The sequence below is a fragment of the Scomber japonicus genome, chromosome 20 (genome assembly GCF_027409825.1).
Source record: "Scomber japonicus isolate fScoJap1 chromosome 20, fScoJap1.pri, whole genome shotgun sequence".
Classification (NCBI taxonomy): domain Eukaryota; kingdom Metazoa; phylum Chordata; class Actinopteri; order Scombriformes; family Scombridae; genus Scomber; species Scomber japonicus.
The window spans coordinates 16,848,750-16,875,995 of NC_070597.1; the positions used below are offsets into that span (position 1 = coordinate 16,848,750).

Genomic DNA, 27,246 nt, shown 5'->3' on the forward strand with positions numbered 1-27,246 from the left:
ATATAATTTAGGTTTTAAGATGCACAGAGTTGTTTTTTATACAGTAAAATTCAATCAACATTACTTTCTATTTTATATCCTATTATGGTAAAAATATGTCTGCGACATTGACCTCTCTGTTTATTTCTCTAACTTGCAGGAAGGGCTCTGGTCAGCCTGAAGTGAAGGGTCACTGAGCTCAGACACTCTCCTTCCACTGACTCACAACTAAGCACATAAAGAAAGTAATACTGACATACAGACACTTCTGCACATACTCCCACATACACACTCTCACTCTCTCTCTCATTTATACACACAGACTCTTTGGTAGAGACACACAAAGATTCGTCTGTGCACGAACACACACACACACACATTCACTCACAGGCTCTTTAAGCAGGATGAGGGAACCCTGGAGGTGCCTGCTGTGCTTGTGCCTCCTGGCATGCTCAGCCTCCACCCACAGCGCCGCCAATCCCTTTGCAGGGCAGCAGACCCCTCCGGACCCTTGCTATGACGACACAGGTGCAGCTCGCCGCTGTATCCCAGAGTTTATCAATGCTGCCTTTGGCAAGGAGGTGATGGTGTCCAGTGTCTGCGGCCGGCCTCCCTCCCGTTCCTGCAGTGTGGTGGAGCGAGGTGATGATCGACCTTCTGTGCGTACGTGCCAAATCTGTGATGCTGCGGATACTCGGCGCTCCCACCCTGCTTCCTACCTCACCGACCTCAACTCGGCTCACAACCTCACCTGCTGGCAGTCGGAGAATCTGAACATCTCACCATACAACGTGACTCTAACACTCTCACTGGGTAAAAAGTTTGAGATCACCTATGTCAGCTTGCAGTTCTGTTCACCACGACCCGAGTCGCTGGCCATATACAAGAGCATGGACTACGGCAAGACATGGATGCCCTACCAATTCTACTCCTCACAGTGCCGGCGTATGTACAATCGGCCCAACAAAGCAACGATAACGAAGCAGAATGAACAGGAGGCTCTATGTACAGATGGCCATACTGACCTCTATCCACTCTCCGGAGGACTCATTGCTTTCAGCACTCTGGATGGACGGCCCTCTGGCAAAGACTTTGACAACAGCCCGGTCCTTCAGGACTGGGTGACAGTCACCGATATCCGTGTAGTCTTTAGCCGACCCCAGATACCCCGGGAGCTGGGGGCTGGAAGCAACAGTGGAGGGAGGGACGATGACCCGATGGCAGTGACATCAACACTGCCAACATATTTCTATGCAGTGGGAGACTTCCAGGTGGGCGGGAGGTGCAAATGCAACGGACATGCCTCACGCTGTCTGAAAGACAAGGAAGGAAAACTGGTGTGTGACTGCAAGCACAACACAGAGGGGCCTGAATGTGACCGCTGCAAGCCCTTTCACTATGACCGACCGTGGCAAAGGGCCAGTGCACGCGAAGCCAATGAGTGTTTGCGTAAGTCTCTTTCTCTTTTCTATGTGCTTTTAAACATGTTTCAAATAGTTTGATGTGGAAAATACTGTATATATCCATCCTGTACTGCATATATCACAGGCTGCAACTCTTACTTCTGAGAAATTATATTTAGCACAAAAAGGGACCTAACATGTGGTGATCTCTGGAAAAACAAGACTATGGATGCAGCTCATTTTTGCAGATCACAATCTGTTCTTTATTTAAAAAAAAAAATCTTTCAACCATTTTGACATTAATTTATTGGCCACCAAAAGGAACATGCAAAAGTAATTTGTGGAAACTCCAGTTTTTAAACCACACTCTTCCTCCTCAGCTCTTCATTGCTTGGTTCTTCTCTCAATATACTAATCAGGGAATAGGATCGGGACAGAGGATTGAGCCCAATTGAACTATAAAACTGCAATCTACCTGATACAAATTCACCCTAAGTTCAAGGAGATGAAAACTATTTCAGTACAAATAGTGATGGATGGATTGCTTTGTTGGATAGAGTCATGACCTTGGAATGTGTTGGACAGCAACGTTAAGTCAGGCCATCAATTTGAATTTACACAGGAAAAGAGAGAGGGAGGTAGAGAAGGAGAGAATTGACTACCATGACCTTTGTATGACTGTTAAAATGGTACTGTAATTAATAGTGTTGCCAGAACATGCCGGATGAGTTTGTGTTTATACAGGTGAGGAGTTCTGGTAGCAGCTGGTTGAGCTGGCAAACTTGGCAACGTCTCTCAAAACACAGGCCCATCCTTCACTTGCATTTCCCATCAGCCTCTTGTATTTACTGTTCCTCTACAGGGAAACAGGCCCACTGTTCTCAACAAAATCATGTTTTTTGGACTTTTCTATGAAAAAAAACTCTTTTTCACAAGCATGTCTAAACAGTGGATGACAACAGCTCGATTCATTGGCACACCACTACAGCTAAGTCATCCAGGAATGTTATTTGGCAGTGTTTGCCTTTACCTCAAGACATGCTCAGTAAAAGACATTCAGACATGCTATGAAAGCTTGCCAAGTAAAATTATAGTAATTTCTGAGGCAATTTTTGTTAATGTAAATGGATTACCTTGGTATTGGATTAGGCATTTCTCGATAACAGGTTTTTGATGTGATATTTAGCCCATGTATCAATTTCGTGGCTCCAAAAGTTTTTAGAAACACCCTAAGTAATGTGTTTTTAACATAAATTCGCTCTTTAATATGTGGAAGTTACTTTGGTGGTGAATTTTACAGCATTTCACCGTTAGTATAAATAGACATAGGTGCAACTTAATTCAGGTCAATTTTGCTTGTCATAAAAATTTGTAAGCATAGGAAAGTAAAAGCGTATTAGTAACCACTGTCCCCATTTTAACCTTTCCCCATAATGAAATAAAATTACAGCCAGAGAGAAAAAAACAGGAGCAGAACATTGAAAAACAGTCTATATTTTTCTTACATGTTGTAATTGCCCAGTGAGCTGGCCTGAGATCATATTTAGCATTGAACAGTGCCAGATCTGTTTAAGGGGGACAGAGTGTGACAGAGCCAGAGGAACAAAGCCATTTTAGCATTAGACCAGCCAGCAAACCCAGCCTTCCTTCACTCTGTACTTTGAAACCTCCCATGCCAGCACTAACTTACTTCGGTTTTTTCGATGTATCCTTGACACCCTCACTTATTCAACACAGATAAAGGCAGACAATCACGCACATATGCACCTATTCCCGTCTACAACAATATCCTGTAAATCCCTCAATGTTTTCTCCCTCGTACTTCTGCACACACCCTCTTTCAGATGTCCCATAGCTGTTTCCGAAATGTTACACCCGCTTCCCGTAGATCTCTCTGTGGGATTGATATGTCACTTCCATCCACGATTTCTGGACTAAACAGTCCGGCTGCACTGGCCAACTATGATGACCTAATCCCAGTGTTGATATAGGGCAGTTAAAACCTATTGCATGTCGCACGTTATACCTGATCACACATCCGGACACGCCAAAAAGTCAGTCCCATATGTCGCCAATTTCTAGTTCCAAGGCCTCTTTACAGCTTATTCCAGTAGAACTGGTTCCAAAATATCCGCAAAGTAGCAGCAGAGCCTTTAAAAAGCCTCTCCAGTGTATATTAAAGCCCATTCTTAAAATTTTAAAATGCACCCGCCCCATGTTGACTTTCCTTGCTAACTTTCCTTTCTGAGACAGTTCACAAATGGCAGCGGGCTGCACTGTAAGCCCTGAGGCATGCCACTGTGGCAGCAAAGTGTATGTATTAAGACAGGGCAAGTGTGTAAAAACTGGCAAGTTACAGAGCCGAGGAGTCCCTTAGGTGTCACCAGAGCCTTTACTGGGCCCTGGGGGTGTCTGGGTTGGAGGGAGGGTTTGAGGGGGCTGGTCTGAGGTCATGATCCTTTGCAGGGTGGTGACAAGGTTAAGTTGACGGGGAGATGGTTTGTGGATAATGAGGAACTCGTAGCAGTAGGCAGATTTAGAGCCAAATCAACAGTTGTTTCACACACTGTCTCAGGCCCTGAGAAATGATGTGCCTGGTAGCCAGAATGCACTACTTTAAACACTAAAGTTCAGATGATTGAAAATAATTTGCTCTCACTTTTTGCCTTTCACCCTTGCATAACAAGAACACTGTCTCCTGCAAGCTGGTTTGATTGTTCGTGGGTCTTGCTAAATGTTTGACATGCACCGCACCAAGATTACTGTCTGCGCTCTTGGCAAGCTCACACACTGTCTCCAGACACAAGCCATGCACACACACGCCCATCTGCCGCCTCGCTCACTATGAATCCTGCCTGAAGACATTGGTTTACAAATCCCCGCTCTAGTAGTCAGAGAGGGCGACCTCGTAAAGGAGTGTGTCTGTTTGTATTGAGGGAGACATGATGGAAAAAGCTGTGATTTATCTGCCCGGAGTTTGAGCCACAGGACAGAATAAGGAAACAGATGGATAAGATCTATTTGGTTACTGTTGTGATTGAGTATTGGCTTTTCTGTTGGCATAGTCGATGCTACAATGTAAATATTGTATGTTGACTTTAAAATGTGAGACAGTATATCATGCTACAATAGAGCCTGCCAAAATCACTGTATAAGACGAAGAGGCCTCTTGTGGAGTCAACGACAATGTGACAACATGAGTAGATGATAATTTATGGTGGTGTAGTAGCTCTCTACTTTTGGCTGTGTCCGTAGCCATCCTGGCCCTGTTTGGCTGTGGCACCAAGCTGTTCTATTCTTCAGTCCTTCCTCTCCCTCATTGGAGCTGCAGGAAGTCCAGAGTGCTGCTCTGGGACGCTACAAGCTCAGAGCCAGACACCATCCATTGCTAATGGACCCTCCAAGCCAGGTCTCCTCCCAGTATTGCACCAGGCACACCGGTATGCATTCATAGTATTAAGTACAGAGGTCATGTGAAGGCTGTTTGAATGGCCATTTGGGCTGATTTCAAGCTTGCAGGTGAGCTGCGGTTGGTAGCAGAGCTGGGTGTTCCTGTTCTGGTGCAGTGTTTGGGTGTGGTGGTGAATATTTTCAGTAGTAAATTTGACATATTGAGTCCAGTGGGGAATGAGTGATACGGTACTCTGTTTTTGCACGAGAAGGGGAGTTTCCTTTGAAATTAAATCAATCAACTAAATAACTATTCACTTGAGACACACATTATATATTAGTACATGTCATCACCTGAAGGAAATTCCCTCAAATTAGTTTTTACCTCTAAAAAAGTTATTACCTGTTATATAATAGATGTTATTAGATCATGTCTGCCTCACTAATGAAGCAGTGCTTGCAAATATGTGACTTTTACAGCGGAAGAACAAGAAACAGAACAGACAGATTTTAAATTTGCAAGCCATGTTGAAACCCCCTCAAATCTTTTGTGGGGGCTTGTGGTTTTTGGTGGGTTCAGCCTCTGTTTTTTGGAAACTATTAGCTGGAATTAGGGAGACATTGACAGATGGGTTTCTTAGGCAGAGCAGTGTGATCCAGCAAAGGTGTGTGTATGTGTGAGAGTAAGAGGCCAGCCAGGAACACATGCTCAGGAACAAGGCTCAGAATAAGCTCTCAGATCTGTGCAGAGCTGTGGAAACTTTGAAGACCACAGAAGCAAAAACTTCATTTTTCTTTTCTCTCTCTCTCTCTCTCTCTCTTCATTTCCCTCTCTGACAAGGGGCAGATGGTTATTTGATGCTGATTAGAATTTCAAAATAGGCCTCCCTCCTTTCACAGTATTTTTTTCGCTCCACATCTCCTAGTAAGGGCAAGCAGAGGTCAGGCCCATGTTCCACGTGTAGAGCAGATTCATCAAGACACTTTTTCGGCCTCCTGATTGAAAATGACCTCATTGCACACATGAAACCACAGCACAGTTTGTGAAGTTGTACGATTTGGAGAACATGAACAAAATTGCATTTTTATAGTTTCTCAATCATATCACGCAGAGAAGCTGGATCTGTGTGCTTTTGTTGTTGCAACACAATGAGGTTTGGTCTTGGGTAGAACAAAGTTAACCATCAGATTGTTCTGGGTTTCCATAACCAGCCTGGAGAATCCAGTTTTGAACTACTCAGCAACCTAAAATTGTCCGCCACGGTCAGTTGTCTCTAGAGGGCAACATGATTTGAAGCTCAGTGAGTTTCCAAATAAGGACAGGTAAGGTATAAAGAAAGCCAGAACTGCCTTGATATTACTGCATGTATGTGCCATGTTCCTACTTTCGCTAATTGACTTAAAGACCCTCCCAACCCTCCCACCTCTGCTGCCTGTTGCTGGAGGCTAACAGGGACCCGACACTTCAATTACTTACAGCGCGACAGTCAAATGAGCAGGAGTTGTGTGTGTGTGTGTGTGTGTGTGTGGGGGGGGGGGTGTTTAAAGGGGGGGGGGGGTAGCTGAGTGAAAGAAAGTGAATTTAGAGAAACCTCCTGTGCTTTCGAATAATTACACAGCAGAGGAATGTTGTTTCTAAAATCTCCAGCCCTATGAAATGATGCCTCTGGGCTTGGCTGTTTAGCGTGAGACGCAGGGGCTATGGCACAGTGAGACCAACAAACATTAGGGTTTTTCTTCTTCTTCTTTTTTTGGTTTTGTTTGTGTGTTTCAAATATTTTAGGCAAGACTAACTTCCCTTATCTGGCTGAGACAGGATTTGTTCAGTTTGATTGGTTTGTACTGTAGATTTGCTCTTTGCTTTTACTCCGTGTGTCAGGATTGCAGCGTTGGTCCATGGCCAGCCCGCAAAGAATTTGATGCATGTGTCATTCTTCGAAGCCATCCATAAAGGCTCTTTGGCAAGCAGGAAACATGGTGAAACAATGTTAAGGACAGCAAAGTGTCAAATTCCAGTGTCAATGTCAGCTGAGTTAAAATGCTTGATCCCTGGGAAAGGCTTTGTTAAATGCCTGAGGCCAAGTGTGTGCGTGCATATGCATCTCCTTGCATTTGTGCATGTGTGTGAGGCCCATGTAATCTAGTAGTGTGATGTAGCGCTTCATCCCGGTGCCAAAGCAAACTGGCGGTGCTGCAGTGTGCCCACCCTGCTCTCCCAGGCCCTCATCAACTCTCCCCCACAGATGGTAGCAATCACCTCCCGAGGTGCTTGTCACTGCCGGCGCTCTCTTCCTCTCTATCCTTGTGTAACCGACTCTTGTCAAAGATTAACTCACTGCCGGGAAGTTTTTCTTCTTCGTCTGCTACCTCCTCTTTTTTTTCATATTTTTCTCTTTTTGCTGATATCAGCCCTTTCCTCTGTCATTGAATTCAGTTTTCTCTTTTGAATGTTGTTGCAGGCCTCTGTGCTCTATTGTCTGAGAAACTATGTGGTTTTTGGCTGTCAGCCGGTATTGTTGGTGGCAGCAAGATTCAGAGGCTGTTAAAAGAAAATATGTCTGTCTGTTGATGATGAGTGCATGACTATCACGCTGATCCCTTCTCCTTTGAACTGGTGAAGCTGTGGTTTTGTCTATCTATCTGATCTCTTGATGTCACTTTGCCTGAATTCACGTTCTTGCATACATTTGTGCGTCTGGATTTTGTGTGTTACCGTCTGCTTGCAGACAGGTCTCATGTCTGTAGTATAAACAAATGTACAAATGTGGAGCAGTCTGTCCTTCATTCCATTATCATCTTCTTATGGAGCAGGTCCACAGGGAGCACCCAACCCAATTCTGATTTTAAATCCACAGGTTTTACATCACCTTTACAACTCCAAAGCAATCGAATCATGTTAGAGGAACAAGAATAGTCTTGATTGTAAAGTTTAGGGCCATTATAGAGATTTTGTAGAAATAAGGTTATGATTGGGATCAATCATCAATGGCAGAATGAGTCCAAATAAAATGATTGGGAGCAAATTTCCTCCTGAGAATTGAAAATGAAGCCTTGATCTCATTTCAAATTGAAATGTGGTTTTTAAAGAGGACATGTTATGCTTTTTTTGGCTCTGTTATTTAGAGACTGTTATGATGTTAGATACCTAAACATGGCCATATCTAAATAGGGTCAAAGTTCTAAACATTTCAGATGAATGTATGTAGAAATACTGCTCAGGCTTGAACCTGCTTTGAACACTTCATTTGCAACTTTTTTCCACTCATGCTGATGAGTTGAACGCTGCGCATGTCCATGAATGGCCATCCGTTCCGTGAATATGCACAGATGTATTTGAGAAGTTGACATTTTGAGTAAACAAAGGAAAAAAAGGGAAATCCTACTACTATTGTCTGTTTCATGGTTTGTTGATGTAGCTGCAGATGTCTACCGACAGGCAGCTTCCATGAGCTGGCCTATCAGAACAGAGTGGGCTCCTTGAGGGGGAAGCTTAAAGAGTCAGGAGCTAAAACGGCCTGTTTCAGACAGAGGCTAAAACTGAGGGGCTGCATAAAGGAGCAGTATATAAGTTTGATAATGATAAATGAGTTTGTTGAATTGTAAATCATGCAAACATACCAATTGAGCCACAGAATAAAATATAAACCTTTAAATGTGCATAATATGTCTACTTTAAACTGTGAAGTGGATTTCTGTCAATGTTTTTTAACCACCCCTGCCTTCTTGTCTTAATTTTATTTCTCAACTTTGGATCACCCTTTATTAAACCAAGACTTTTTTGCATTCTCATAAAATTATGCATCATAACCTAATCATAAAACAACAAAACATTTGATGTCCATTCATGATTTCTGCTGTCATCTCTGGCCACAGTGGTGAATCTACTCAGTATGTTCCATCTGTCACTTTCTATTTCTAAACCAGTGCAGGCATCACTTGTATCCCCTACAGAGGACCTCATGGTTGTGTATGCCAAGTGTCATGGCAAAAGTAAATCTTTTTTTTTTTTTTTCCCTTGGTTTATAACTCATTCGCCATGATAATTTGATTGCACAACAGTTGTCTGCCTGGGCCGCTGTGCTCAAGACTCCAGGTTATTGTCTGTGGAAAAAAAACAGTAATCGAGACAGACAGAAAGTGAAGGCAAAGGCGGGACAGAGATAACAATGTTTAGATGTGGGGAAGTGAAGTGGACCAGAGAGAGGGAACAGAGCTAAGGACTCAACTCTCCACTGACACCAGGCCCCCCAACCTGGCAACCCTCCAGCCTAATCTCGTTAAAATCTTTCCCTGCCTGATGCCATCCAGAGAGAGAGAGAAAGAGGAGTGGGAGGAAAGGATGGATAGGACAAGGGAAGGAAGCATGAGGAGGGAAAGGCAACCAGTGAGAGTATTTGAGATGGGGTCTCATGAAAGTAAGAGGGAATAGGGAGGGAGAGAAGGAGGCTTAGGGAAGGGGTGGGAGAGGAATTAAGGGGACTCTCAGTTCAAAAGGGCTCCCAAGAGCCTGCTCTTAAGCCCACGGCGTGAGGCTAACCGCAGAAACCAGTGGAGGGAGGGTTGAGACATGGTGTCAAAGCTAAAAGTGAAAGATATGTCTGTGTGGAAGAGAAAGAAGGAGCAAATGGGGTTAAAGTGGTTTCTTATAAAGAGGTAGAAGCTCCTGGGATGTGTACAGTACATTTTGGCATTGGCCATATAATGCACACAGCGGGGCAACAGGAGCTGTAGTTTCCTGTTAGTACTCTGCTCTAAGTTCTTAAATCTTTGTCTCAGCTTGTTGTCCACAGCTCATTAGAGTATACAGACCCAGCAGTGTTTACATCTGTTTAAGTCTCACTTCTGTTTGACTTTTTTTCGTATCCTTTGTCACTTGATCCTTGAAGTTTTCTGAGTGGTTACCACTTCTAAAGGCAGTCATCTGTGGTGTGTGTGTGTGTGTGTGTGTGTGTGCGCAAGACTCCATGTGTGTGTGTATATATGTGTGTGTTGTCCACACTGTACACTGTCTTGGCTCTAATGAGGAGCTAATTAACCGGGTGTTCCCCCTGGTGCCCTGAGCAGGTGGCTGGAGCAGCCAGGCGGAACTCAGCCCAAACACACACACACACACACACACACACACACACACACACACAAAGATGGCAGGAACCCATATAGCAGAGCCTGTTTGGCCAGGAAGAGAGGGCACCCAAGGGGGGCTGCAGCAGGTCTGGACCACAGCCTGGGCCAAGAGGGGAAAGGTGGTAGTGGGAGAGCGGCTCTCCAATTTTCAAGGACCAATTTTAGCCATGGGATTTGGGTTTTGCACAGGCATCCAAAATCAATTGGCTGTGCTTACCGGCTTGGCTTTGGTGGAGCTGAAGGAAAAATTAGGTTAGATTTATCCCTGACATATGGAGGAGAACAGAGAGGCAGTGCGCTCCACAAACACACTCACATTTTATTTGTTGAGAGCAGTCTTTACGGGCCAATTTGTCATAGCACGCTTGACAGACCAGTCTGTGAGCTTGTTCAGAGCACATTTACTTGTCGAGGTACCTGTTATGACAGCTAAAGTAGAACAGTGTGGTGTTCTTCAAATGATGAATGTTACCTGAAATATTCTTTATTTGAAAAAAAAGTATGCACCAGAAGATGTGTGCAGATGATATAGAGGAGGATAACAGCAAAACATTTACTAAAGCAGTTATTCCACCAAAATTTAATGCTGTTGATTTTCATGACAAAGTTGTGCAACTATTTTCTACTCTAAAATTTTCCTAGGCGCATTTTTCTTCTTCCTCTCCCTCTGTCTCCTGTTTTATTTTTGTGTGAGCATCCTTCAGTTTGCCAAGCCTGCAGCTTTTGTTTGTTGTTTGATTTCCACGACAACATGAGGCACCATATTTACGCATCCATGAACTGGATACTAACAAATAAAACCCAGCGTTAACTCGAGGATCTGATTTTTTTTTTTTCCTTCCCACCACCCACAGAACTTCTCTCTGTGCCGAAATGTCTGTTTTTCTTCTAACAGATAAGAATTAGTGAGTGTTTTTTGTGGAGCACTAGTGAGGCTTTGATGTGTTAATGAATTGAAAAATGGCCTTCATCAGTGTTCAGTTATCCCCGCTGAGCCTAATTTGGGTTAGGGGGAGAAGGGTTGGCAGGTTGGGGGGCGTTGGGGTGTCAGTGTGTGTGCGCACAAGCACTTCAAAACAAACCCATAAACATTCCAGGATCCTTGGGCAGCTGCAGCTCTGAGCTGATGTTAACTGCACACAACAGAAAACACATACAGGTACACATGTGAACACCTTCTACAGTCCAGTGGTACTTTTTACTAACTCAATTCCAGCTTACACATTTTTATTTTTTCTCCCACTCTCTGCTCTCCTGCAGTCATATTCATTCAAGTTTGATCTGATATTAAACTCCTATTTCTGCCAAACACTAATTCTCTCATTCTCTGTCTGTCACGAAAAGTCTGGCTGTTGTTAAAGCCATTCCCGGCCATTACTGCTACACATGTTAAATCATTTAAAGGTTAAATTCTGGAGCTTTCTTTACATTCTCCACACTTGAACATATCCTCTCTTACTTCAGACTTTGTTGGCTGATCTTATTGCACAGCAGTAAATCGAGAAGATGCCATAAGAGGGCCGTCGGTACTTCAGCTGCCGAGAAAATGTGATCCATCGCTTTCATGTTCTGCTACAAGGTGTTAATGGACACAAGTGCTCACAGCTGTGTGTGTGTTTGAGACGCTTGATCATAATCACAGTCCCCCACCTCATTCTGACCCAGCAGCCCCGGCCACTCACCAGAGAGGGTGTGTTCTTTGTCACATTTCCCCTTAGAAGAAGTTGGACAGGCTGTTTGGCTGTTCTCATGCACACACACACACACACACACACACACACACACACACACACATACACACGCACACGCACACGCACATGCACAGAAACACACATGCACAGAGAATTAACCAATTACGCACTCAATATGTCACCAATTTGGTGCATGCATTTATTTTTTTCCAGTTAAAGCATGGATAAACCTTATTACTACCACTAAGACCACACTAAAGATAAAAAGCTTTGCAAACTTTCAGTGTCCCACATCGCCATGCCAGCTATACACTACCTACATATCTCCTTTGGACAATTCCATAGGATCAAAGGTCAATCGTCATCTCAGGGTCACCAATCCATGAGAAAACATCCAAGGAATCCAGCATCGCCACACAAACAGTGCTGCCCAATATTGATTTGTACATTTGTACATACAGTGTTTCATTAACTGCAGAATTCTGTACAAATTGGGCTGCATAATAACCAGATGGAGTTGGGAAACAGTCTGGGAATGTGCTCCCCCTCTTTTTTTTTTTTTTTTTTTCCAGGGTCTGCAACCAGGGAAAAGCGGGCCTCTTTTCCAACCTGGTGCCAGGCTTCCTTTTCAGTGTGGATGGCAGTGCATATCATTCACTGCTCTCTGTATTACCTGACATTTGTATTCAAGTGATTCTCATCTTGTGAATGAGCCTTTAGAGTGCCATCAACAATTTTTTTTTTTTTTTTTTTTTTTTTTGATCAATTGGAAAAATCCCATATTTAACATCGCACAGATCATTGAGCTTCATGTAAGTGCAGGCTGTGGCAGAGAAATGAGAGCACTGAGTTTCCTTCTTCATAAAAGACTTGTAAAGCCAATTTTTTGAAAAAATGTAAGTCTTGTATTGTTTACATCCATCTTGACCTGGTTGCAGTCTCTACTCACTTGCTGACTTACTCACTTTTTTATTGTGCATGTTACTGCCCTGAACATCTACCAACTTGTAAAAAACATTGCTCCAAAGCCACTTTTCTCTGTGAAGTACAAATTAACACAAATATCCCAAAGATCTGAATACAATTGTATTTTTGATTGAATAATGTGTGTATATATAAAATACAACACAAATTCACCGAATTGCTGGTTAACACTACACAGTGATTTAAGTCATGTAAAATGTTACAGAGCAAACATAGACATGGATTTGGCTAAATCTGATTGAAACAATGTTCAAAATGTAGTTTTGATATCTTTCTTATTAACATTATCTAAGTCAACTTTTCTATATTGCACACAAAACTACACACATAAAACCTCCCAATCCCTCAGCCAGTCTGTCTTTACTTATTCCTCAATGTTGGGTCTTGTTCTACTCTAAACATCTATTGTTGGTGAAGTCTATTTTCTCTAACACACTCCCATCAGATTAAAGTTAATTCATATCACCTTCTGTTATGATCTGCTAATAATCCTACTTTGCCATAACTGTTGATATTATTGGTCAAACAGCTTAGCTGTTGTTTACTCTCGCTAATGTATCTGTGGATACCTTTTGAACTTGAAATAAGCTAGGCAACTTTGTTGTCTTTGAAGCCATGGCCAAGTCTTCAGGTCTCAGGTCTGACTCTGATTTAGCCAGCAGAGGATCTGGATCAAACTCTGCTACACAAATAAGAGGGGCAGGTTTTTAATTAGACTCCTCAAATGCGAGCCCCACATGTAGAGAATGAACATGGAGTTTATCAATACATGTCAGAGCTGGTGAATGTGGTCTGGTATGCAGGAAGCAATGGAAAGACTTGTGAGCCAAGGAGCCATCCAAGATCCAGGATTTTAAGTAGAACTGGGAAAGACTGTCTAGAGATATAGCCTTACTTCGAATGTCACGTATATTCTGGCTCACCTATTTAGAAGACAGCTAACTTGAGCCCATGCCTTTATCTGAATCAGTCTCTCTTTTAATAGATCTTAGGCGTCTTTATTCATCAGTGATTCATGAAATTAATGTGTCTCTTTCCAGCGATTAATAACTAATGGGCTGAAAGAAGCTGAATTCATTAATTATGAAATGGAGAAAATGAGCTTTGCAAATATCACTTTGATTGATGAATTCTGGAATAGCAGCCAAGCACACAGCCGCAGTGTGGATTATAAACCACTCAGTATTACACCGCCTCACTGGAAAATCTCTCCCAGCTCTCTTGTGATATACAGTACATGGGAGTAAGCATTATGTTCTACTGCAGCGCATACTTCATGTCAGGTAGGCTTGCTTACATTTAGACTCTAGCAGAGCAATGCTATGAAGATGCATTTTTATGCATTTGAATCCTCTTCAGCTATGCTGATGCAATCACACAACCAGCATCGTTCTAATTTTCCTAACTTCTCTTCCCTCTGTAGCATGTAACTGCAACCTACATGCCCGTCGCTGTCGATTCAACATGGAGTTGTACAAGCTGTCGGGGAGGAAAAGCGGAGGAGTCTGCATGAACTGTCGACACAACACCGCAGGCCGCCACTGCCACTACTGCAAGGAGGGCTTTTACAGGGACATGGCCAGACCTATCACTCACAGACGAGCCTGCAAAGGTATGAATCCAACAAGTAGTCACATAGCTAAGTTTAGTAATACTTTATGCTTTTCATTTTTCAAAGAAGAGACTCTTAATCTATTTTCCGTGGGTTTTATGTTAATGGAGTTAACGTCAAAGTCTCTTTGCGGCACTCATTTCTTTGTCTATTCATCTGTGGTGATGAGAAATACTGACAACTCTGTTTACAACAGCTAATGAGAATATTTTCATAAACTTTTATTTTACATCAATCAGTACTAGAGTAGCAAAATTAATATTTATATGAGTGAAAATGTCAGGGATTATTAGTCTAAACTCAGTTTGACTTCATTTGGAATTTGCTGCATTAAATGTTTACAAACTTTTCAAACAAAATCTGATTCAGATGTTCTAACCCTACTAATACTTGTGCAATCATGTCATTTCTGAGAAAACGTGTAAGGAGCAATATTGATTGGAAATATACATGGTCATGGTGACTTTGAAAAAGAACTATCGGCATGTCTGACTTGCCACACATGCCATAGAGAGAAATGAATTAATACTATGCTTGAAGCTTTTCTGGCCATCCAGCCAAATTTTTCCCCACCACACACCACGTAATATTATCACTTGACCGAGGCATTTCTCATGGAAGAATGTATTTTAAACCCTTTATTATTTCACATTTGCAGTGAATATTTTTCAGCCTGATATTATGCTGGACGCTTTGCAAAAATAACACCAGTTTCCTGTACTTGTTGCTCAGGAAAATATTCAAATCAATAGCACGGAGGGAGTATTTTTTTAATCCTGTTGATTCTGATGAAGGCAAGGGATAACTACCAGAAAAAAATCCCAAAGAACATCATTGATAAATGCTGCCAATGCTCATAGTCATGAAGATCTTTTGGTTAAAATTTTGTGGTGAGAATCTCTCACTGGCTTCCGCTCAGTTTTCCTTCTGCAGCTGACCAAAGCTGTAACTGAACACTGAGAGGTTTGAAATGGCGTGATATCATGCCGCAGTTGCCCATGTTAGCTTCGCCGAGATGTCGGGCCATTCATCAAATAATGACAAAAAAATTCCACAGCGACTTGGTCACATATCTTGAAACTTAAGTCATTTGACCTGTTACTGCACCGAAACACTGACAGAAAGAGATCTGCCTGATTCCTGACAGGAGATCAGCTCTGAGATGTGTCCCTCTGTGCAAATTGTTCCCTCATCTTTCATTTCCTGCAATACCTGGCTTTAAGTGACACTCTCTCTCTCACACACACACACATATACACACAAACACACACACAAGTGGCCCCCTGACACTACAGTTTGTCTGTATCAAAGCAAAGTAATCAGATGGTAAATAGTTTATCACCCTCTCTCACACAGGCCCCAGATGGAACGGAAATTAAAGTTAACATCTAAAAAGCCTCTACTGAACGGCTGACCCCATGATTGATCAGAGCAATTCCGCAGCTTTCTAGGGGCTGTCATTTTCCTTTGCTGGAGCCCTTGCTCATTTTTTTCATCTCCGTCTTTTCCTTCTCCCATGATTGTTTATAACCACCATCTCCAGCATTTCCCCAACTTCTGACTTCAATCACCATGAGTCACTACAGGCTTTTTAAAACCTCTGTCTTTCTCTTTTCCTATTACTGTGGCTTCCCTGATTTTAATTTCAGCTCACCTCCCATGCTTTATCTCCATGTGTCTGGGTCAACATAGAGGTTAGAGGTGCTGAATGGCTGAAGCAGGGGAGGGGGGGGCGTCACATCTGAAATGGAGTTACGGCAATAAAATACAGGTGTTTTCTAAAGGGGAGACAGGAGTGGGGAGGGCTAGGGGGAAGTGCAGGCTCCAAGAGGACAAATAGGCCGTATCTGTTTCTAATCAGACCTGCTCAGTAACTGGGTGTCTGTACACAATCTGAGGAGTGTATGAGGAGGAGTATTAACCTCCCAACCATCCCACTCCTGCCTCCATCACCACCACTTACCTCCCACGTACACAATACACACACTCAGCCTTCCTCGTTTAGCACCAAAGTGAATTCTGTTGGACTCCAGCTCTCCCCGTTTGCATGCTAAGCAACAGTTTCTCCACAAGCCCTTTAACAGTGTCACAAGTATTAAAACAGCCAGCAAAATGAAAGAAACATGGCAGTCACCACATGGCCTGGCTGCAGTATACGAGGTCTTCAAAATGCAAGGTTTTTATGTGAATCCAAGCGTTTGCCGTACAGCTGGTGTCCGTTGACCACAAGGAACATTGATAAAAGGCATTAAAAATGAGGCCATGCTGCATTCGAAGCAACGCTGGCCAATATAAACCGCATTGGCCTTGTGTCTCAAATATCATAATGACTGACACAGGGCATGAAGATATTTGCTGTCAGAAAAGAGTGTTGAAAAGAGTGTTGTGCATTCTTATTCATTATATTAGATAAATAACATAGATCTTGTTTCTTTTGTGGAAAAATGAACTTTAATCAGTACCTTTGAGCATGAGCCAAGTAACACTGAGATGTGAAGGTTGGAGCTGTTCAATTGACAGCTTCTGCTAATTAGTCTTTCAATAAATCAGTATCTCTTCAAACACCAAAATAATGTGAATATCTTTTGAAAAGCAATCCACCTTGCCTTTTGAAATGCATGTATTTCAATATTTTTATATTTTCATCATCAAATAGGCTAAAGAACATAACTAATGGTGCAAATAACACCAGCTTTTGCAAATGTGCCAACTGCCAATAACAGCAGAAAGAACAGTATCAAGCAAGTACCTATGCACAGACACACTCTCACACACACTCTCTGACACACACACACACACACACACACACACAAGAGCAAAGAGCAACACTAATCAGTTAAACTAAGCAAACGCCTGTCAAAGGACTACAAATCCCAGCTCTGTGCCTGTCACGTCTGTAGTCGCACAGGCTTGAAAAGTCATCAACATCTGAGGACGTTTTACTGCTTCTTAACTGGCCTGAGCCCATGCACATAAAACTTCAGAAAAACAGAGGAGGAGAGCTTGGGTTAGGGGGAGGTTGGAGGAGGGTGAGGGGGTAGATTGACAACACTCCCCCCATCACCATCCTGCCCCTTATAGCCCATTCAGATCTGGATGTTGCTGGTTGTTTACTGAGCAACAACAACATCTGCAATAAACTCTGACATCTTAACATCTTAACAGCCCATGATTGTTTAGAAGGGAAGTGAGAACATCTAATGTGACTCACATTCTCGATCATGCCGACCTGACCAAATGATGAGTGGCTAGCTTTTGCTGTTCAGTGATCAGCCAGGAAACAATGGCTCCTCGTTCCCTCCGCTGTGACACATGTCCGGGCAGGCACGACAGACTAACACCAGATTTGTGTCAGACGGATCAGATAGCAGGGGGTTTATGCCACGTGTGACTTGACATCGGACAGATTTAAAAAACAAAACAAAAAAACAACTCAAATCAAATCAGTCTAGGATTATTTTATGACCCATGTGTTTACTAGGTGATTATCAGTTTAGATTTTCAAGAGATACTGACATAACATAACAGGCATTGATAATTTGTTCTATCTTTTATTGATCTAGATCCATGTTGTTGTAGTAGTGCATTAATCAGCTGGATCTCATTGACATTAACTAGAACAGGAATGCCAGAAATTCCCAAATGGTATGTGGACACTGCAGCACCTGGCATTGCTGGCAGAAGCTCTGGCTCTGGCTGATGAATGAGGGTAAAGGTATGGAAGTGAGGATATGGTTGGCACAGAGTGACAGACAGACAGTCCAGAAACCGTCACTGACTTGACCTCTGACATCCAGCTCAGTTCCATGCCATGCCCCACCATATGCTGATGTAATCCCCCGCCCCCTTAGGTTAGTCACAAACTCTTACTCAGTGCTATCAAAGCTTGAGTTTCCCCTTATGAGCCTGCATGACCTAAATGGTGGGGATTTTGCACGGACGCTGAAGCATCAAATTTACATCTCCGTGCACAGCTTCAAACAGAGCGCGGCCACTTCGACACCTGTGGACCGGTTGGCCTTGCCGGAAAAGGCAAACACATTTCTGAAGATCTGAGCCTGCAGTTAATCCCTCCCCACCCCGCTGCCAAACACACATGATCACTCTTGGGTCAGTTTCAGCCATTTAAACCCTCCCTTCGCCCCAGTCAACAGGTGGGCCCTCAGTCTCTCTTCTGTTGTAGCAGCTAAAAAATGCCCGGTGCAAATAAACACGTTCACAGTTCTGTCAAGTGGTGGAAAGAAACCGTGGCATGTTAGCAGCTGCCTTTCTCTGGCAAACAGTGTAACAAACTGTTGGGTTACAGGGTTTTTCCCCAAAGTGTAATTTTGGCCTTTCTTGTCTTTTCTTGATAAGCTTGGACAATTATAGCTATCGCGTTACAGTCAAGTCTCTCTAAGTTAATAATTTTGCACTAGCCTGCGCTTGTTTTCCATAGAATCATAATGAAAATCAGGTGGAAAAGGCAGAATATTTACCTTCCATTTTGAGTCTGTTTGTTGTACGTTTGGCAATGTGTCAGTAGATAAAATAGGAACTTTTTTTGTCTGTACTTTCTATGGACAGAGATTTTAAAATTTGAAGCAAAACTAATCAATCACACCCTTGAACACTGCACATGTTTGTTTTTATATGTGAATGATGTGTTTGTCTGACTGGATTGCCGTGAAATGTTAAGTATGTGTTTATTACTTAAATAACAAATGTCTGTTTTTTTTAGCAAAGCCAAAGTGACCACAGTTTGGTTAGATTCACTGATGTTTATGCTGTTGAACACACCAGAGTCTCTGTTTGGACTATACTGAAGCGCTGTCTCTCTCACACTCCTCCTCTTTCACTCCCATCCTCTCTTTCCTATTCTCTAGTATGTTGTCTCCCCCAACTCCTTCTGATCCACTAACATCTTGTAAGGCTCTCCCTGGGTGATTCGGATTGACACACCAACTATTGTACTGTATTTAACAGCTCTTTAAACCAAAACAACAAAAGCCTCATGTTGCTTTAGGTGGCTCGAAGAAATTGCCTAGAACCAGCAAAACTCATAAAAGTCTTGTTCGAGTGAGGTGACCGGAGCAATGCTAGTTGCTGTTGGCATTTGCTGGGCATTGACTGAACTTTCTGGAAGTGATGAAACAGCTGTGCGTGTGTCACCAAGCAGGAAATAGACTTTACACAGCAGAGTGCATAGGAGGGCACAGTGTTCATTTCTCTTGGCAGTGATGCATTACATACTATCATGCCATCTATTGTTTCACCTTTCGCCTGCTGTTTTCTACTTTCACACACAAATTCTATCTCTCTCTAACACAAAAAGATGCATATACAGCTTTTGGAGGCCATGCTTACCAACCTTGCTGTAATTAGGGAATCAACAGGGAAACAGAGGCGGACAGGAAAAGCTCTGCCATTCCCTGCCATCCTGAGTTGAACACTTAAACTACTGCATATATGTTGTTTGCTGGCAAAGACAGAATTTACTAGATTTGACCCAGTGCCCTGTCTAGACACTGTAAAAAGGACTTAGTTGGTATCTTGTACTATCTTGGCAACAAATTTAATGAATCATCATTTAACGGATGTTCTCTCTTTCATCTCATACAACAACCCCCCCCTTCACACCTGTCCCTGACCCCCACCTCAGCCTGTGACTGCCACCCTGTGGGCGCCGCAGGCAAGACGTGCAACCAGACCACAGGCCAGTGCCCCTGCAAGGACGGTGTCACCGGCATCACCTGCAACCGTTGTGCCAAGGGCTACCAGCAGAGCCGCTCACCTGTGGCCCCCTGCATCAGTGAGTGACTCAAACAGACATGCACACACCCACACCCAAAGTAACTGTATATCACAGCTATAACACATACACTGTCTTCAGCCTGGTAATTTTAGCAGCTTTCCAGTGAGTCAGTGTATAAAACTGCAAAAACTAAACAACTCCATTGTGAAGAACTGAATGTGACAAAATGGATCATAGTTACAATATAGTAGTGACCTACAGTAAAAGCAGCACATACTCTTACCATGGAGATTACAGAACATAATTGAAAGCACACTTCTCCATAGCCTGAAGCAATTCTGGCCTTTTGACAGGCATACCCAACCCGATCTCTGCTGTGCGTGTATACAGTACATGTGTTATGTGGGTTTTGCATGGCCACTGAAAATGCAATGATACTTTCATAGAGAACAGCCCAAAACATGTGTTCAAACATGGGCCCAGAAGTGAAGTCAAGTTAAACTTAAATGTGATCTCTGTTGGACGGACGTAGAAGAGTTAAAGAGTGTTGATTTTTGGTACAAATCAGTGGAGGGCTGATAGTGTGAGAGTGAAAGACTTGGTTATTGTTGTTCTACTTGCTGTCAGCCATAAGTGTCTATGTGAGTTATAGTTGCTGTATTTTGCATGTTGACTACATCTAGTTTTTAATTTCTTGTGACAAGTGCACGTGTGTGTGTGTGGGTTATGAAATTTGCCAGTGGCCCAGCACATGTAGGCATGTGTAGTAGAGGGCAGCTTTCCACCATACTGTGTACCAGGCTGTACGTGCACACACTCGCCAAAACAACCCTCACCAAAGCAAACCGTGCCGTGCTGCCCAGTGCCGTACTGAGTCTGCCACACTGTGCCACATGGTGCCGTGTTGTTCCTCTCACATGCAGCTTCAGAGCAGATGGCGAATGGGAGAGGAGGAGAAAACAACTGTGGTCATGGATGGCAGACCCCACTCATTGGAGTGCCACTGAACCATCCATTGAGAAGAAGAGGAATTGTGTGTGTCTGTGCCTGTGTTTAGGCACATTTGGAACCATTACGATTAGAGTGAGAATGACAACGTGTGTGTGTGTGTGTGTGTGTGTGTGTGTGTCAATATGGCGTCACGGTGGGCATCTTACCTCTTTTGAGGCTCCTAGACCCCAAGACAGAAGACAAGACCATTAAGCAGCCAATTAGTATGATGGCAGCAACCCTCATCTGAATGATCCTTTCATCATCTGTCTGTCTTCACAAGATGTGGCCATGAGGCCACACAGACTCAAAGTAGCTTCTAGCAGCTGCGCCTGCCTTGACAAAGCTCAATGCCCTTGTTTGTTTTTGTTGGCGGGGTGTCCATAATTTCAGAGAGACAACTGCTGCTTTTGCCTCAAAACAGCTTTCCAAGAACTCCCACTATCCCCCGCCAACACACTCCCACTCACTTGGTTCAAACCCTCAACCTCCAAATCCAATCAAAAGCAGATCCTCTGGGTGGATGCTAAGCCGGTGTTCCAGTAACTCTGTTTACGGTAAAAGCAGAGGGCCTGTTGTTAGCATTAGCATTTGTATTGGAAAGTTGCATACGATTAGATGAGAAGTCCTGGAGGAATTCCATGAGGCACTTTTTAGTGTAGCCAGCAGGCACAATGAGGGAGGGTTGCATCTGTCTCAAGACGATCCAACTAAAATTGCCCCCTTGCCATCTGTCCATCTGTCTATACATGCTTGCATGGAGATTACACAGCAGTGTTAACCCTGCATCTGTTAGGGGAGGACAACACTAATCTAGTGTAGCCACCTTTCCCTTTTAATCAGTGTGCCACAAAGAATTAACTTTGGTCTTAGATGTATCAAGTGTGCCGACTTCTGAATGCACTTCTGACTTCTCCAAAGTGGATTACTGTGTGAATTTGTGGCACATCTACTGAGTTTGACTCAAACCCCAAAGGCCCTGAAACCTTATTTACTCAATTATCTTCTTAATACAAACAATGGGATTTTACAACACAAAATTAAAACAATTATTGTTACTTCAGGATTCGTGTTTTTGTCTGTAGGGCTCGGTTGAAAAAAAGTGATGTTGCATGCTTTGGGCCACCAATCTAAATACATCGATATTTGGATCAAACTCAGTTTTTGAGGGTTAAACCAATAAATAACAGGATGTTTTGTCCAAATATTATTATTGCTTGTTTAGATATTCATATTTAATGTTATCAATAAAAAGTTGAGATTTTAATCCAAGTGTTTAGAAGCTTTACATTTCATCTTCTGACCTCAACAACTTCTTCCACTTATACTGTCTCTTATACTCCATAACATGAAAAACCACCACATTAGTCCGTGGAATGCATGGTTTATTTGAGCCTGTCTTCCCCCTCACCACCAATAAGTATCCCTGTCAGTCTGTCAGTGTTTATCTAGCTTGTCTGTCTGCAATGCCACATGTGTTTTCATGTCCATAGCTGAGATATGTCACAATCCAAAACCTACTTTATGACAACCCTGGTATTTTCTGTCATTGAGAAATCTTGCTGTTGGCAAACAGGGAGGCTCCCCCATCTCCTTCATATTAGGCTCTGTTGTGGGTATATTAATATATTCAATTTGTATTCAGAACCTTCCCACACGCACTCAAATTTAAATGAATTCAGACATGCTTTTTTTCTTTGACCACACATGTGCATTAACAGGCACACAGCCAAATCACTTACACCATACTTGAAAGGTAAGGATTTACATTTAACCATTTGAAGTGACTGTATTTTTTTGTGTCTTTTTAGAAATCCCAGTGGTCAATCCCACGGCTGTGGTGAGCAGCACAGAGGAACCAGCAGGTTAGTGTACACTCTCTGCACCTCGCCCTTAAGAACCACTGCTTTATGAGAACAAAAACATCTTTTTTCATATTTCTGGGCTTGAGTTTTAAGGTGTGGAATAAATATTAATAGAGGGTGGGTCTCCTCTTTTGAAGTTCTGCAAAGAGAACGAGTGCACTGGGGCCAGCAGAATTTTTCCATTGTCTTAAAAACCTGTGTCCTTGGCATGGTTTTCCCAACCACTAGCCTCAAGTTAGTGGAGTCTCGCTGTGCTCAAAATACAGCTTAAACCCCAAGGCTAGCCGATAGGCAGCAGAGGTGATTAGTTACAGTTTAGCTGGGAGATGTAGTGGAAGGGAGAGTTTTGAGGCGTGAAAAGAGTGTTTGGCAACTGACTGGGGGGAAATTTGTTCAGTCTCTCCCTCTAACCCTCCAATTTAGGCTCCGGTCAATTACCCTACTCCTTATTTTTCATTCTGCAGCTGTTTGATTTGAATAGTGGTATTGATTTGGAAATGTTGATTCATTAGGGGGTTTATACTATTAAACAGTATCATCACTCAGGCTGCACACCCCTCACCCCACCACATCCCCTCCTTTGGCACAGATACTGCACTATTTTCTTTTTCTTTTAAAATAAAATATTTTGTTTGAAAACTCACTCCAAATCACACTTTTGTCTTTTTGACTTTTTATATTTCACAGTTTAAAAAGTTTGAGGTAATGTTTAAGGTCAAACTAGGTCACACAGTCAATAAGCATTGCATAACTATATTTGAAAAAGCACTCTATTAAATCTAATGGTATAAAATTATTATTTTTAAAGATTTAGTCAAAGGACTAGTTTAACATTTTGTGGGTTTGAGGAGAAGATCAACAACAGTTTCATGTCTATATATAATATATTTTTGGCACAAATACTGGAATCAGAAAATAAGCAAGAAGTATTCTTTCACATGACCCATGGCAAATTGTAGTTCTTACATTTTGTGCTTTGTATTGATTAAACAAAGGAGATAGAGTATGTGTTGGTGAGTTTCAGAGTTGCTGGTAGATGGATTTTGTTATCTTTTGGACGGAGCCAGGCAAGCTGATTTCCAGTCTTTGTGCTTAGATAAGCTAAGTGGCTGCTGGCTCCAGCTTCATATTTACCTCACAGACAAGATTATGATCTTCTCATCCCATTACTCTCATCACTCTCAGACTATTGCTTTAAAGGTAAATGCATATTGATTGTAATTTTCCCACATTTGCAGGTTCTTTTCTCATTTGTTCCTCTTATTCTGTTTCCTCCCTGAAATTCCCATTGCTTAGGCCTTTGAGCACTTTCGAAGAAAAAGCAAAGTCCAACCCTTTTTTTGTGTTTACTACTTCCCTGGGAAAATGTTACGGTGCCTAACACAAGAGTTGTTAATTGCCAATTCACCACAGGCCCTACGAAATACTCTAGTCTTTCCTCTATCTTTCTCCCTCCTAAACTACCATAGAACAAGCTTCACCATCAGAAACTTAAAGTCCCAAAATGTTTTTGTGTAAGGGGCGGTGGATGCAATTTGTCCTTGTCATGGCACAGTGAAAGGGACTCAAGGGAATGAGGGCATCGAGAGCCCCGGAGCCAATTGTGTGGGTTTTCAGTGGGCCGGTCTTCTGGGTCAGTGGGCGATTTACAGAGAGCTTTTCCAGGTGAACAGCCAGAAGAAAGTGTCTCTTCATGGGAAAACACACAGGGTCCCCCAGCCAGTGTTTCACCACTGATACCTCCAGGCCAGCCACTGTATACCGAACACACAAGCACAGACACACACACACACACATACACACACATACACACACAGACAATTCCAGCGATCTAATGAAATACATGCACATGTCATACAAATGCATGCCTGTCACAGTTGCATGCACACTTACATGATAATGATCTGCACATGAAACCGCACGCTTGCTTGTAATGAAAAAGACCTTTAGCAAGCTATGATTTTCATTCATTTAAAGTCTGTGGATAATGTACAATACACAAATCCATCCACACACACACACACACACACACCCATCCAAATCTACACTTACGTTCATCATTTTTTTAACGTCATCTTGTCTCAAGGTTATTGGAAGCTGCTGTCTACTCTCTCTTTCTCTCTTTTTTCTCTCCTCTCTCTGGCTAATAAAATCTCCAGCACTCTGATATACAGCCAAACCTCCTGGACATTTTTATGGGCTCCTTGGCCCCCTGTTTCTTCCTCCTCCTGCACTCCTTCCATTGCTCCATCCGTTCTACCCCCAAAAATGAACGATGCAACACCCCCACTCTCATGCAACACAGAAAGCTTAATTTCTCTCTCTCACGACCATTTTTTTTTCTAATTGGGACATTTCATGTCCAGTAATTTTATTTGGTTTGCTTTGGAAGGCAATGTGAGTGAATGGTTTTCCTTTTGAAGGCAATGAGAGGCCTGACCGCGGATACCGGTCCAGTTAGCATGTGTTTTTTTAGTTTCATGCACTGACATTCCAAGCGGGCAGCATGGTCAGGTTTTCATGTCCCCTCAAGATGCCTGACCATATTTAAAATTGGCTATTATGACATTCTCTGTTTTTCAGTCCATCGTTATCCTATATCTTTGTTAACTATGTATCCTTTTCTAAAGTTACATAATTGAAATAAGTGGATCCAAAATTCTACGGTTCATAAAATCCAGTGGCATCCAGTCAAGTACAGTAGAGCCTTGCTAATGATCTACAGTGTCTCTTTCTTTTCTTGTCACAGTGCCAGTTACCATGGACATGATTTAAAAATACAGCAAAATGCTTTAAATTTTATCAAGAATCTTTGCCATGAGGACTTTCAGCTGTTTTTAATAGTTCATGTAATTTTGCTTATCTTCTTTGCTCCCAGTTCCTTCTGCTTTTAATATTTCATGATCAGATGAAAACAAACCATGATAAATAATGACATGCATGTGTGCTCATGCATTTGAATACCTCTGTATCAAAATGAATTTCAATCATCAACTTTCTTAATCCATAATAAGTGTTATACAGTTCTATTTTAAATGTCACATTATAACTAAATGGCATTATACATCTTACTGAAGGTTTCAAGTCTTAGATAGAGACTTGCAGGGCAGAATTGAAAAAGGGATTGAAAAAGATGCTTATAGATATGTAGCATGACAACTAAACCAAACCAAGACAGTCCCAGATTTAAGATTCAAGGCTGGCTACACAGCCAAGAGCTCCATTTTAACTGTCATAATCATAATTGTGATACATCATCACTGGTAGCTCCACCTATGAATGGTCAGTAGAGGTCATCTGTCCAATGTGTGGTCTCAGTTGTCACGCTGGCAGCCAAGGCCTACTCACATCCATCCAACCATGACCTGCTTCCACCACGCTCTGTCTTTTCTCAAGAACCCAGAAAACATGTCAAACTGAACACTTTTACTCCTCTGGTATGTTTCACTTGCCTCCCAGCACCGGTTTTTGCAGGGGTTTGATGTGCGATTTTCAGAAGTTGTATTTTCACACACAAAAGCCAAACCAAGCCCAACATTATTCAACCTGCTCCAGTTTCCCTTTGAGTCTTTGGTAGACATAACCTCAATGCATGCATATCAATGTGTTACTATATAACAACTTTGTCTCGTGTGCGTGTGTAGGAACATAGTGATTCATGTGTTTATGCTTTTGGGTTTGTTCATTGGTGGTTTCACAGTACATAACAGTTTACAATGCTTTGTCCCACTAACTCTGCATTACAGATGTGCCAGTCTATATTTATGGACTAAAACGGTGTGAAAATAATCCTAAAATGCAACTTTATAGTAACAATTCAAATTTCAAGTGTGTAAGTGTCCCATTATGTGTGTAATTTGAGTGCTGTGTAATTGCAGTTTATATTACAGCATTGAATGTTGGTTGTCATTGATTTTATAGATTGTGAGTCCTACTGCAAACCAGTGAAAGGCAACCTGAAGATCAACATGAAAAAATATTGCAAGAAGGATTATGGTAAGGAGTAGACATATATAAATCTACTATTATTAATAAGTGTGGTGGTTTAAGTATTGTCCTGACTGTGTTTTTTCTGAATGTGTCTCCAGCGGTCCAAGTGAACGTGCTGGACATGGAGACGGTGGGGGACTGGGCCAAGTTTTCGGTTAGTGTGGTGTCCGTGTACAAGAGCCGCGGCGAGCCCTTGAAGCGTGGCGACAACATCCTATGGGTGCACATGAAGGACCTAGCCTGCAAATGTCCCAAGATTCAGATGAGCAAGCGCTTCCTGGTGATGGGTGGCAGTGATGGGGGAACAGGCACAGGAACGGGACCGGGGGTTGGACCTGGGCCTGGAGCCACCAACCCAGGAGCAGAACGCGTGGGCCTGGTGGCTGATAAGAACAGCCTGGTGATCCAGTGGAGGGACGTTTGGACGAGACGTCTGAGGAAGTTCCAGCGCAAAGAGAAAAAGGGGAAGTGCAGCAAAGCGTGA

At 42.6% G+C, this 27,246-nt stretch overlaps 1 protein-coding gene across 1 annotated transcript; it reads left to right on the forward strand.

The window, feature by feature from the left end:
* The first annotated feature begins 368 nt into the window (after positions 1 to 368).
* Positions 369 to 27,246, forward strand: ntn2 (netrin 2). Its single transcript, XM_053341562.1, has 6 exons — positions 369 to 1,428; positions 13,995 to 14,183; positions 19,825 to 19,974; positions 22,719 to 22,772; positions 26,694 to 26,768; positions 26,861 to 27,246. Exons 1-6 carry the CDS (start codon positions 384 to 386, stop codon positions 27,244 to 27,246), a joined length of 1,899 nt encoding a protein of 632 aa, XP_053197537.1. The 5' UTR covers positions 369 to 383.

Excerpts from the sequence above, each read along its gene's own strand:
- ntn2 (XM_053341562.1), top strand. The coding sequence starts at position 384 with ATGAGGGAACCCTGGAGGTGCCTGCTGTGCTTGTGCCTCCTGGCATGC. Across the intron at positions 19,975-22,718 it reads ACCTGTGGCCCCCTGCATCA|AAATCCCAGTGGTCAATCCC; the intron begins GTGAGTGACTCA and ends GTGTCTTTTTAG. Across the intron at positions 22,773-26,693 it reads CAGCACAGAGGAACCAGCAG|ATTGTGAGTCCTACTGCAAA; the intron begins GTTAGTGTACAC and ends TTGATTTTATAG.